At 48.6% G+C, this 13,448-nt stretch overlaps 1 protein-coding gene across 4 annotated transcripts in view; it reads left to right on the top strand.

Moving 5' to 3' along the window:
* Positions 1-13,448, top strand: part of PLXNA4 (plexin A4) — a 429,648-nt gene that overhangs the window by 199,539 nt on the left and 216,661 nt on the right. For all 4 annotated transcript variants that reach the window (XM_088165989.1, XM_088165988.1, XM_014882536.2 and 1 more), the window contains exon 4: positions 12,653-12,784. In XM_088165989.1, coding sequence (XP_088022115.1) covers positions 12,653-12,784 — 132 coding nt within the window. The remainder of the gene's footprint in view (positions 1-12,652; positions 12,785-13,448) is intronic.

Here is a 13,448-nt window from a genome sequence, read left to right as displayed (position 1 = left end):
GGGAGATGAGAGGAGTTCTAGGGGAGAGACAAAAGCCTCAGTGAAACCTTTGCTGAGGGGTTTGCTCTGGATGGAGGCTGGCTGGTGGAAGGGCTGGGACTTGCTGGGGTCAGTGCTGCTCAATTTGGGGCTGGATGGGGAGGAAGGAGGTCAGTGCTGAGGCTGGGCTGCAGAGTCGTGTCCTTGGTCAGGTGTCAGAGACAAAAATAGAGGAACGTGTGGTAGATTGGGAGCATCCTTCAGTCCATGGGAGGTGAATGGAAGAGGCCTCGTCCACTGTTTCAGTGCTGGATCAGTTTTCTGGCTGCTTTCATGAAAGGGGAGAAAGGTCAAATGTGAAGTTTTGTCCCCAGATGGTGCTTCCCTTTTATCTGAGGCAATATTGGAAGATAAGCATTCACTTTCTCTTTTTCTCTCCTCCTTCTATTTTCTGTGGATAAACATAGATTATGAAGGTTAAAAAAGCTTCGAGGGATGGTTTGTTTTTTTTTTTTTTATCTGATATTAAGTTCTTAATAGGTCACCTTGGCATTGAGAAGCCCAGGAGCTGAAAGCCAGCAATTGAATCACAATAACCTTTGCAGAGCCCAGCCCTGTCAGTGGGGCCCAGAGATATGTGGGACCTCATTGTCTCACCCTCAGCCCCAGGGGTGCCAGCTGACAAAAGGGGCTGGGGACAGCTTTTCTTCCAGGTTCCCCTTTCCCCTGGCCCTGGAGATAACCTGTCCCCATTTTGCTGACAGGAATTGTTCCCAAGACACCATTCCACCCACCCACCCAAATCCAGTGCTCCCAGCAAGGGGGTGAGGAAAGAACTGTGGGTCTCAGATTTCTCTGTTTTCAGTGATGCACTCACAGCCCATCACTCTGCATTTCTGAAGTCATTTAGCACCAGCATCTGACACAAATATCAGTGCAGGAACACCCAATCTCACTTGACCAGTGATATCATCTCTGGGATGCGATTTTTGATTTGTTGCTTATTTTTTTTTTCAGAGAAAGTGTTGAAAGTGCCCAAATCCTCAGCAAAGCAGGAGCTTTGATCTGCCTGTCTTAAGCTTGAAAGGGAAATTGCAAATGTGTCTTTCTATCTCCAAGATTGAATGTGACAGGCTGTGATTGAGTTGGCTGCCCTTGCTGATGCCTGGAGCTGCCCAGGGCACTGCACCACCCGAGGTGTGGAAACGCCTCCCTTGGGATCAGATTCCCTGGGTTATCTGCTACGGGGAGCAGATCCTGTTGGGGCACTGCCTGTGCTCTCCACAGACTCTGCTGGGTGTGATGGGCCAAGGGGTGGTGGTTTTATCCTGAAGGAGGGTTGATTTAGATGAGATCTAAGGAAGATTTTACAGCCGGCTCATGTTCAGAGAGGTGGTGGATGCACCTGGAATCATTCAAGGCCAGGCTGGAGTGGGCTCTGAGCAACCTGACCCAGTTGGAAATGCCCCTGGTTGTTGAACTGGGTGACCTTTAGAGGTCCCTTCCAACCCAAGCACTCCATAATTCTGTTTTTCTGTCGTTTTAAGTCAACACGTGTGTGTGCTCATCTCTGCATCACCCCTTGGGTCTTTTGCTGAGCACATCCTCAAGCCAGGAGGATGATCCTGGAGCTCCCAGGTGTTTCTGGGTGCTTCCACACCTCCTGTTTTTCCTGCCTGGATATTCCCACTTTTTCAGACCGCTGTGCTGACGTTTTCCCCTCTGCCCGTGTATCCATGAGAATTCCCACGCATCCACGAGAATTCCTGCACCTCCAAAGGGCAGCTGGCTCCCTCTCAAGTGCCACAGTGTAGTGAGGACCCGTGGGTGTCTCCAGGCTCTCCCTGTCTGGCCACATTCAAAGGATCCTTTGTGGTGCTGCCCTGCACATCTCCCAACCCTCGGGGTCACGGCGTTCCCGGCGGGATGAGCTCATCCCTGCGGGAATCTGCTCCCTCACACACTTATGAAGGACTTGTATTCATCACCCAGCCTGTGCTGTGGTGCATCTGTCTTCATTCCATCCCATATTACTCCCTGCCTCAGTTTCTGAGCTGTCCCACAGAAGGGTTTGTGCTCCAGGCCAGCTGCGTTGGGATCTTTGTGTGTCTGCCCAGTCCTGCTCACACACAGGCTGCACTTCTGGGTATTTCTGAGGCAAAACTCTTGAGTTTTTCTGGTCTTGCAACTTGTCTGAATTATTTTTATCTACGGTTTGACCCCTGCTGAAGAGCTGAGCAGATTTTAGGGAGCATTTTGGGTTCTGGAGCTCACGAGCAGATACCCATGGTGTCACATGTAAAAATTTAATTTTCATACTTTTTTTTTTTCATTATTGTTCCCTTAATCTCAATCAGAACCACTGTGACCCAAAGCACTCATTTACAGTCTCTTTATGAGGAGCCAGGAGTGATGGCAATAACAGCCATAAATATTTAAAAGTTTGCAAGTTCCCAAAATATTGGCCTTGTAAAAGAAACTCCACCAGTTTGGGAGAAACAGAAGCACCTGAGTGGCACTAGGATGACCTTTGAGATTATCCACTGGGATCATAAATACGAGCATCCAGAGCAGGACCCTCTCTGTGAGACCTGAACTTTACCTCTGGGAATGTCAAATAGAGAATCCTTGTTTTTCATGAAGGACCTGGAGTGGCTCTGCAGAGCACCCATGGCAAGATTTGTGCCTGAGAATGACCCGTGGATGAAGAGACTGCTGTGTTGCCAGTGGGATTGAAATCCTGCAGAGTTTGGGAGGCAGACACAGAGTCTGTATGGGTCCTGTGGTGCAGGAGCAGAGTTGTCCCACCCTTGTCCCCTCCCTGTGCTCTGACAGGATGGTCAGTGGTGGCATATCCGTCCCTGATGGAGTTTCATTCCCCCAAAGCACTCACTCAGCTGGACAGAAACCTGTAAGAGCCTGAAGCCAGAAATTTGGATGTTAAATCTGGTGGCTGGAGCATTCAAATGACTTCTTTATTTGGCCAAGCACAACTTGATGCAGTCATTGTCCTTTAGAGATGCCACTGCTGGAGTTTCCTAGGACACACCTGCAGGTCAACACCTTGAGTACCCACCTTCATTTTCCATTGATAGAGCATGACTTTTCAGGCTTAAATAGCTTTAACTTTAGGTTGCAGGGTTGGGGTAAGTGGAGAACAAATGCCCAAAGTCTGTGGGAGCAAGTGCACTCCAAATATCAGGGTCTAGGGTGGCAGCAGAGGCAGGAGCTGTGGAGAAGAAGGAGAGGGAACAGCAGGTTTGGAGCTCCTGCTCTGAGCAGCAGAGCCCAGTCCTTGGTGGGACTGGACTGCAAAGGGCTCAGCCATAGGTGAGTGCCAGCAGCCCTTTAATGGATTGCCTGGCAGGGCTGGAGCTGAACACGGATGCTTGGCAGGCCATTACCTTGAAAAATGAGCTGTGCCGAGCTTGCCTTGTGTTGTTACAAACTAATGATTTGCATTGATTAGCACATGGCTCATGAGTGTCTAATTTATCAATCAGGGAGCGCCGGGGGAGCGTGTGTAAACCATGCTCTCAAAAATGATGTCATCTGTCAATGGGCTCCTGCATGTGAGAGCTGCACGGACCTGACAGCCCTCCCTGCTCAGGGAGAGGGACCTGGCCTTGTCCTTCCCTTTCCCAGCTCTTTCACTTTGGGATGAGCCCTGAGGTTCAGGTACAGCCTGACTGGACGCACTTCAAGCTGTAATTATTAATTTTTATGGTGCTGGGAGCAGCAGTCAGAATCTCACTGTGTTAGGTGATGTCCAAGCCCAGAATGAAGGGCTTGGACAGAAGTTTGGTCTTTCTCTTTGTCCAATTTAATTAATAATTTCATTGCAGATAGGAGTATATCTTATTATAAGTGTTAGTGGAGATCCACAGTGGGATAGGACAGCAGTCCTGTGCTGTGGACTGGGAAAAAAAGGGGATCTCTGTCAGCTAGGAATTTTTCTTGGGGCTTGAATGACTCTCTGGCCCAAAGCAGGTGGCTTTTAGCTGACCAAGGGTAGATTTAGATTGGATATTAATTAATATTGGATATTAATATTGGATATTACTCTTTCCTGTGAGGGTGGGGAGGCCCTGGCATAGGGTGCCCAGAGAAGCTGTGGTTGCTCCTGGATCCCTGGAAGAGCCGAAGGCCAGGTTGGATGGGGCCTGGAGCACCCTGGGATAGTGGAAGTTGTCCCTGCCTATGAAAGGTTGGAATGAGATGAGCTTTAAGATCCCTTCCAACCCAAACCACTCTATGATTCCATGATTCCAGTGGATCCCACTGTGCTGGATCTGTGTGAGACAGTGACCCACCATGAAACCAGAACACACAGGAGCTCTGTCTCCAGAAAACAAAGCAGATGCCCACCAACACCTTGTCCCATGTTTCTTTTGGACCTCCTGAAGCAGGAGCCCTGCTCTGCCCCTCAGTGCTGTGCTGGCTCTTCAGGGGTGTTCTCCCATCCAGCATCCAGGACAGCTGTGTTTGGCCCAATTTTCCAGGATTACACAGAGGTCAGTGGGTGACTCCTGTGCAGGATTAAACCCTGTGGCCCTGCCCAGCGAAACCCCAGTGCCCCCTGCCAGCCCCTGGCCAAGGGTGTGTGGGGTGGGGATTACCCTGCAGTGCCTGCAGATGATCAGGATTAGCCAGCAGTTATTCCAGGAAAGCTGTTTTCTTCAAAACCCTGCATTGCTGCTGGGAGGAAAGGCCCTGGGAATTGTGTGGCTGAAGAACCATTCTCCCTGGCTGCTGCTGTGCTCTAGGTGTACAAATAAGCCTCGTTTGCTGACAACAAGATTTGTTTGGTGAAATTGGATTTGATGATCTTGAAGGTCTTTTCCGAGCTTAATGATTCTGTGATTCTGTCACATGAGACCTCCTGCACAAAAGAAATATAAACCAGGAACCTGATGGGATTGCAAGGCCAACCTGCTTTGCTGTCCCTTCTGTTTTGTGGTGTGCACTCAGGTGCACCTACATTTTGGGAGAGTGACTTTTATATGGGTGATAGAGATAGGACAAAGAAGAACCCTTTTAAACGAAAAGAAGAGAGATTTAGATTAGATATTAGAAATAAATTATTCCCTGTGAGGGTGGTGAGGCACTGGCACAGGATGCCCAGAGAAGCTGTGGCTGCCCCTGGATCCCTGGAAATGTCCAAGGCCAGCTTGGATGATGCTTGGAACAACCTGGGATAGTGAAAGTTTTCCCTGCCCATGCCATCCCTGCCATGGATTGTCTTTAAGGTGCCTTCCCACCCAAACCATTACATGATTCCATGGCTCTCCTGTCCGGATCAGCTCTCACCTCTGCTCAGAGTGGCTCCTGTCAGGACACTTTCCAAGAACACTGTAAACACCTGGTTTTCCAGGCTCCCACTCTCCACAAGGCTGAGTTGCTCTGAGATCTGTGTTTGGATGGGCTGGCATTGTCCAGGCAAGCAGCACGTTAAAACATGTGTACAGGAGAAGAGAGAGAGCTGCTGGCTGCTGGCTCAGACAGGAGTTCAGGGTACCTTATCCTTTGCTTTTTCAATTAGCATTTCTAAAGGCCTTTAGAATTCCTGGATAGACAGGGCTATTGAAATGCCATGTTTTATTAGGAATTGATCTCCTGTTAATAGGCTTTAGGCAAATTACAACTGATTATTTTACTGGAAAAGGGAGGGGAATGGGCAGAACATGGAGTGTCACCGGCCCCTTCCCTGTTTTTGCTGAGATCAATAGAGCTCCATCGTGCAACCCAAATCAATGGAAAAGCAGGAATAAGTGATCCTCAGAAGGGCCTGACATGAGATCATACACTGCCTGCTGTGTCCTTTCTCCCTCTCCATGCCAGTGACAGCAGCCAGCAGTCCTGGCATCCTCTGGGGAGCTTTAGGTTCATAAAACAGGGAGGAACTGCTATTGGAAAAGCAATGAAGCATTAGTGGCCCCTGTGCAGTCGTAAGGCTCTGGCTGGGCCCTTCTCAGAGCAGCCTGGATTGATGTGCTGGGCTCCAGGGCTGCTTGGATCTCCTGCAAATGGTGCTTGCAGATCCTTAATCCAACCGTGAGGAATGATGATGGTGATTTCAGTGAGATGCCCTGCAAGAAGGAGAGGCAGGGACAGCAAAGGAAGGATGGGGAGGACAAAGCTGATCCCCCCAGCTCTTTCTTTCCCTGTCCAAAACACTTTCCCTACTATCAAAGGCAGTACCCAGGCAGAGGTAGCAGGGCCTGATTCCGTGACCTGAAGGATTTTCCCTTTGAAATCCACCCTTGCAATCTTCCTGGCAGCCATTTAATCCCCTCCCCTGGGAACTGGGGCAATTTCATGGCCAAAATAAGCCACCAGCCTGACTTGAGCGAGCACTGCTGGAAGCGCTGGGGCAGGAGATGATGAATTCCCTGGAACTCCATCAGCCCAGGGGCTGCTGACGCTGCACAAAAGCAGAGTGGTGGGCAGGGATGGCTTGGCTGAGAGTGCCATGGCTCACCAAGCTCTTCTTCTGCTTAGTTATTCATTTAATTATTTGTAATGACTCTCATCCACCCAGCGTCTGCTCCTGCTGCCCGCCTGGCCGGTCAGCGTGATCCTGCTCCCCACCACAGCAGCCCTGGATGGTTTTCAACTGCTTTATACAGAGATATTAATTGAAGGGGACTTTATTTTAACTCTGGTGGGCCAGCAATGATGCTCTTGGGCAGGAGGTGATGGTTTTAGAGGAGTAGGAAACAGCTGAGCCCAGTTGGCACAGTGGAAATGATCCTTTTTTTTTTTAATTTTGCTGACAGAGACCAGTCCAAGTTGCTTGGAAAAATAAAATAGAAGTGAGGTTGTAGCAGGAGGTTGGGTTAGGAGTGTGTTTCTGAAGGGAGTCTGAAGATAATTTTGAAAGGACACTTTGCACTACATCAGGCTCCAAGCCCCATCCTGGCCTTGAAAACTTCCAAGGATGGGGCATAAAAAACCTCTCTGAGCAATCTGTGCCAGAGCCTTTTTCTTGAATAAACCAAAACTGGATGATGTTAACATGCTCCAAACACTGATTCAGTCTATGGGGTCAGGCTTTGATGGGCCTGGAGTAAAGCTCCTGAAGTGGATGTGGATAGATTTTAGTAGGAAATGTCACTTTATAGGAAAGAATGGAGGTGCTAATAGAGGTATGTGGCTCTCTCTGGAAAGCAGGTGTTTCTGTTGCTCTGCTGAGTTTAAAGATATTTTCTTTTTTGCCATAATCATGCTTTATTTTCCAGCAAAGGCACCAAGTGCTTGCTACCACTAATTCCTTTTGTCCTCCAATCCCACTGCTCTTTCCTTGACAATTTTGAGTCCATCCCCTTGATTTGGAGAGGGTTATTGTGTCCCTCTCTTTGATAACTATGTGATACCAACCTCTATGTCCCTCTTAGAAGTGTGATTGAGGCATCTGCCACCAACTTGATGGGGAAACTGTCCTGGAGCATCAGCCTCCCGTGGATCCCTCAGTAGCTGGGGAGGCCCAGATAACACTGAAAAGCACCAGCTGAGTGATGGAAGGTATCCTTTACCTTCTTTCATCTACCAGCCCCCTGGGCTGCTTGCCAGGATGCCTGTGGGTCTAGCCATGGCCAGGGTGGGAGCCCAGAGAAGGCCAGAGCCTGTGTCTTTAAAGATTAATAGTGTTATTTGCTCATTAAGGAGATCGTTTTGAAGTCAGCTCTAGCCAGAACATTCGAGTGCAAGCATCTGTTTGCTACTGGGAGAGGATATTTATTGTCTGATACTTCAATGGATGTAAATAAACAGCCAGCCCTAGATAATGCTCAGACAAACAAACAAACAGCTGCCAGAATGGGTCCCTTGGTAGTTGACCTTCAGGAAGCATCATGCTGATGTTTTAATAGCAGCCAGCTCTGCAGAGCCAAGCCCAGAGAGTGAAGCCTTCCAGGAAGAAGAAGGATTAATGTGCAGCCTGAGAGTGCTGGGCCCTGGGAGCTCCCACATGTGTTGGGTTAAAGAAGGACAAGGGGGCTGAGCTGAGCATCTGGGGGTCTCAGGGGTGTGCATGTCCAGGACAGACATTCAGGAAGTGAGAGCAGGTCGATGATCCTGTTGTGGAGGTGATGGGTTGTGGTGGACTGAGCGTTTTGGGGCTCTCATGTGGTCCTGGAGCCCCCTCTGTCACTCGTTGTTCCCCTCCTATTAGTGACTAGCTTCTTTTTTCTTTCCTCTGCCTCCAGTCAGAGTTGGGATTGAAGCACAAGGGACAGAATTTTCATGTTTAAACTCGGTTGGTTTTTTTAAATTCTTATCTGTAGTACAGTGAGTGCTACAGCACTTCTAGCTAACAAGCTAAAAATGACAAAAAGGAGCTGTATCTCGCTCATTACAAGGTCTTTTAAGGCCTAACTATCCAATTAAAAACTAACATCTATATTATTTATACTTTTGACCCAATGACCAAACACCTGTGACCTGCAGTGCAGCACTAACTGTCCAACCAAAAATTACTACCTAAAACCAAGAAGAAGGAGCAAGAAGGAAGAACAGCCAATGCCCCAGAATGTCCATATTGTCCCATACCTATTACTATATTCTAAATCCCCAAATTCCAAACCTTTCACCATGTGATATTACACACTTTTATTTAACTCCACAACAGTGATTCCAGCTCCATCACTCAAATTTGGAAGCCTTCTCCAAGGCCTCAGGTCAAAAGTAGTGTTCCCCTGGGGATCAGTGTCAGAAAGCACAGAAAGTTCAAAACTCCCAGGTTTCAGGGTTCCAACACCTTTCCTCTTGCCTTGAAGAGGTTCACAGGCAGCTCCCAAAAGTGATCCCAACTGGACTGTTAGTCAGGTTCTCATCCCACAAAAAAACATCTTGAATATAGGAATGCCCATCATTCAGTCAGGAGAAATCTCCATCCATGCCAGCACCCCAGCTCCAGGTGAGGCTTGTGGCTGATGCCAGCAGAGGAGAGCAGGAACAGAGGGCATGGGTGGTACATTCTCCAAATTCCCTGCAGCTGGAAACTTGGGGAGCTTTCCAAGCAGAGATTGTATCTGTGTCCCTGATCACCTGCAGGCTTTGATGAGAATCTTCCCATTTTTCCTTCACAGACTCTTTGAATTTTTTCACCAACCCAAGTGACCTGGTTCTAGAGGGAGCCTTGGAGCCAGGAATAAATCTCCAAGAGAACTTGCAGTTGTGTTGTCTGATGCTCAGGACTGGGAATAATGTGCAGGGAAGGTGGAGATCCTCAGGACTCTGTGCTGGGGTCCAGCATAAGAAAGACAGGGTTTGAGACAGGTAAAGGGATGGTTGGAGTTAGGGACTAGACTTCTGGCTGTAGTTTCCAATAATCACCTCTGCACAGCTTGTGTGAGCCCCGTGCAGTGTGGGTTGGTGTCTGCCAGATTTTCTGGCCTTTTTCTGAATTTCCCTTTTTATGAACTACTAGATTTAACTGGAGAGAGGGGTTTCTGTGCTTAGAGCTGCTGTGTGAGCACACGTGTGTGTGTTTGCCCTGTCCCTCCTTCCCTCCCTCCCCCTCTGCAAAATAATGACTTTTCAGGCTATTAGGCCAGCAATAGCTGTTAAATCACTTCCGAGTAGCTCTGTATTCCTGGTGTGAAGCCTCTGCAATCTTTTACCTGCACCAAATGCACAGGGGGAGATCCCTGGGGGCTGTGCCTCCTGTCTCCATGGTTTGTTAACTCCAGCCGGCTGTTCCTCCAGCCTGCCTCTTCCATCTCCCAGCTCCTTCCCCTCTAATGGGGCCTGGCAAAAGCTGGGGACAGTGACTGAGCCCTGGGGTGATAATTGGCTGCTTACATATCTGGTGGCCTGCAGATCTGACCCTGGTGGTGCTGGAAAATCAAGGTCAAAGCAGCGAAGTTGTGAGGTTTGTTTAGCACAAGGGTCAGCAGAGAGAGTGAGGATGCTCTGATGGGAATGAGAATCCACGAGGGACTGGGGGGAGGCAGAGTGGAGACAGCAGACAAAACTCCCTGAGTGCTCCCTGACAGGGAGAACTTGGAGCTGGGAAGCCTCAGTGGGAAAGAGGAAAGGCTCCTGCTGTGGGGCATTTGATGTGCTCAGGGCAGAGCCTCCTGTGCTGTCCTGCAGCCCTTCCTGCCCCCTTTCTGTCCCCTAAGATCCTAAGGGGAAGGACTCAGCCCAATCCTGTTGGCATCTTTGTCCTTGACCTCATGGGTGATTTACACTTTCAAGAAGAAAGAGTCAGAGGAGCTGAATCTCCCTGTGAGGGACCATGGACATGAGTGAGCCCCTTTCTCCCAGGCAGTCAGAGCTGGTGGGAGTCAGGGATGCTCCGTGCTGGGCTTCAGATCCCAAATTCTGTGTGTGTCAGGGATGCTCAGTGCTGGGTTTCAGACCCTGAATTCTTTGTGTGTCAGGGATGTTCAGTGCTTTGGACCCTGAATTCTTTGTGTGTCAGGGATGCTCAGTGCTTTGGACCCTGAATTCTGTGTGTGTCAGGGATGTTCAGTACTGAGTTTCAGACCCTGAATTCTTTGTGTGTCAGGGATGTTCAGTGCTGGGCTTTGGACCCTGAATCCTGTGTGTGTCAGGGATGCTCAGTGCTGGGTTTCAGACCCTGAATTCTGTGTGTGTCAGGGATGCTCAGTACTGGGTTTCAGACCCTGAATTCTGTGTGTGTCAGGGATGCTCAGTGCTGGGTTTCAGACCCTGAATTCTGTGTGTGTCAGGGATGCTCAGTGCTGGGTTTCAGACCCTGAATTCTGTGTGTGTCAGGGATGCTCAGTGCTGGGTTTCAGACCCTGAATTCTGTGTGTGTCAGGGATGCTCAGTGCTGGGTTTCAGACCCTGAATTCTGTGTGTGTCAGGGATGCTCAGTGCTGGGCTTCAGGCCCTGACCTCTCTGTGTGCTGATGTTGGACGTGTGCTGCTGTCATCAGCAGCTCCATCAAGATGACAAATTAACTGCAAATCCTCCTGTGTCATTGGAGCAGCCCAGCAGCCAGGGCCTGCACGTGCTCCCACTTCTGTGGAGTCTGATGGATAACACATAGGATCTGAGCATCCCTGAGCACCCTCCACACCCTTTGCTGGCACAGAGAGCCCCTCTAGCTCCTTTCTGCTTCATTTTCCTTATCTTTCCTGGGGAAATCATATTCCTTTGTTGTCCCACAGCAGGTGAGTACATCAAGGAAGGACAAAGATAACAATCTGTATATCATTGCTGTCCTTTACTCATACAGACTTCCCAGACCCTTTATCATTCCTGCCTTTCCCTTCTCTTTGACTTTCCAATTCAGAAGATGATTCAGGCTCAGATTCTTGGCTGAGAGGTTGATACAGAAGGAACAAGCTCCAGGACTGTGCCAGGGAACAGTGGGAACAGGTCTTGACACCATAAGTTCTCCACAGCTTGTTATTTCCTTTGGATGGGAAGGGTGCTTTTTGCTCAGCTATCCAACTGCAGACTGGGAATCCTTGGTCAGGAAGGAATGGAGATTATAATGTGGGGCATGGTGAAGATCTCCTACAACTTTGTTTCTTTTAGGGAAAGGTACTGTGGTGTTTGTGTTGCTGCAGGACAGAACATTTTCAGAAAGTGAAAGGCAACACATGGGAAACAGAGGGAGATAAGGAATGTGGATGCACCTCTGAAACATGACTGTAGGGTTTGCTGCTGTACAGAGCCTCACAAGATCCAGGAAAACTCCTGAGAGTAGCTATTTTATCATGACTTGTTCTATATTGAAATGGACTGCAAACCTTCTCCAGCTGATTTTGAGCCCAAACTCTAGAAATTGTTTTCAAGCAGGCAAAGAAAAGTCAGTTGTTTTCTGAGTTTTCTTCTGTATCACTGGATCATTGTCAGGGATAGACTGGAGCTGTGTGTCTGGTTCCTCCTCATAATCCCAGTTATTGATGTCCCTAAGTGACACTCTGTTATGAGATGTGTCTGCAATCATAAGGTGCCACATTGGTGCAAGACTGATTTCAATACCTGATATATACAATCAGCAAGAGCAATAGTCTGTGTTGCACTGAACACTGCAGTAATAAATTGCCTCGTGGAACGTTAGCAATAAGAGCAATAATATTATCTGAGTAGCATTCCAGTGAGTCACTCCTGCAGATTTGTGTGGATTTTTATTTCTGCTCATCACCACCACAGATCCTTCCCTCATTGCCATCATTTTGAGCGTGGTAGATTTGTCCAGGTGGTGACAGGAGCACAGTGACAATGCTAGATAAAAGCCAGCAGGCTCTGCATTGTTCTTACAGTGCTCTTGTGTCGATGGGACCAGCAGAAGTGATGAAATCTGCTTTATCCTTTTGGTGAGGAGGCTGGGAAAAGTTCACTTTGTTGGCAGTGGTTGTTGTCTGAATGGCCTGGGCCACAAAATGTTTGTCCAACGATTATTTTGTATATCTATTAGAAATAAATGCATTTATTACTGTGAGGGTGGTGAGAGAGAAGGTTCCCAGAGAAGCTGTGGCTGTCCCTGGAAGTGTCCAAGGCCAGGTTGGACAGGGCTTGGAGCAACTTGGGATAGTGGAAGGTGTCCCTGCCCATGGCAGGAGATTTGGAATGAGATGATCTTTAAGGTTCATTTCAACACAAATCATTCTGTGGTTGTGTAATTATTTGTTTCCAGTGGAAGGAGGAAAAAAATCCTCATGTTCTCCCCCTGTTTTTGCTGCACAGATCCGTGTGGATGGCACCACCAAGAACACTCTGGAGTATGAGATCGTGCAGGTGGTGGACACTGGCCCCATCCTCCGGGACATGGCCTTCTCCATGGATCATGAGCACCTCTACATCATGTCTGAGAAGCAGGTAAGGAACTCCAGCAGCCTGTGGTGCTTTTGTTTTTTTAGCTCCATCATGCTGTGGGCATCAGGGCTGCTCATGAATTCTGGCAGTGACCACAGTTCCTACAAGGGTGTGCTCCGTTGGCAACATCAGGATTTTTATGCTCATAAACTCTCATGGCATGTTTTATTATTCATTATTCTTTCATTACTAATTTATTATTATTATTACTTTTTGCAATATTGAGGGGCCAGAGGCACAGAACTCAGGGGGCAGGAGCCACCCCCAGAGTTGTTTTGTCCTGCTGGCTGCTGGACAAGGAGCTGCTCCTGCATTTTTCTTCCACAGGATGGTGCAGCACTGAATGATTTGGCACCAACTGGAGTTTTTGGAGAGGCTGAAGCCTCTTTGGGACACAGTGAGCAAGAGTGCAGGATGCTGCCTGCCAGGGTGCAGGCCATGCTTAGTGTGGTGTTCCTGTTGTGTTATCAGCATTATGATGGAAAATGCTGGCAGCCAGATTCCAGGGAAGGACCAGCTTGGACCAATCCTGGCTGATTGCAGTGGAATTCTTGGCCCTGGGAAGTTTTCTGCTTGGGGTGGGGGTAGGAGGAAGAACTACTTTTACATGAAAAATCCATAGTTTATAATTAATCCTGTGGGTGTGCAAGGATTACTTGAGCTGTCA

The sequence above is a fragment of the Sturnus vulgaris genome, chromosome 5 (genome assembly GCF_052056855.1).
Source record: "Sturnus vulgaris isolate bStuVul1 chromosome 5, bStuVul1.hap1, whole genome shotgun sequence".
Classification (NCBI taxonomy): Eukaryota; Metazoa; Chordata; class Aves; order Passeriformes; family Sturnidae; genus Sturnus; species Sturnus vulgaris.
The sequence above is the reverse complement of the archived record's forward strand: the minus strand, read 5'-3'. Positions and strand labels throughout refer to the sequence as shown.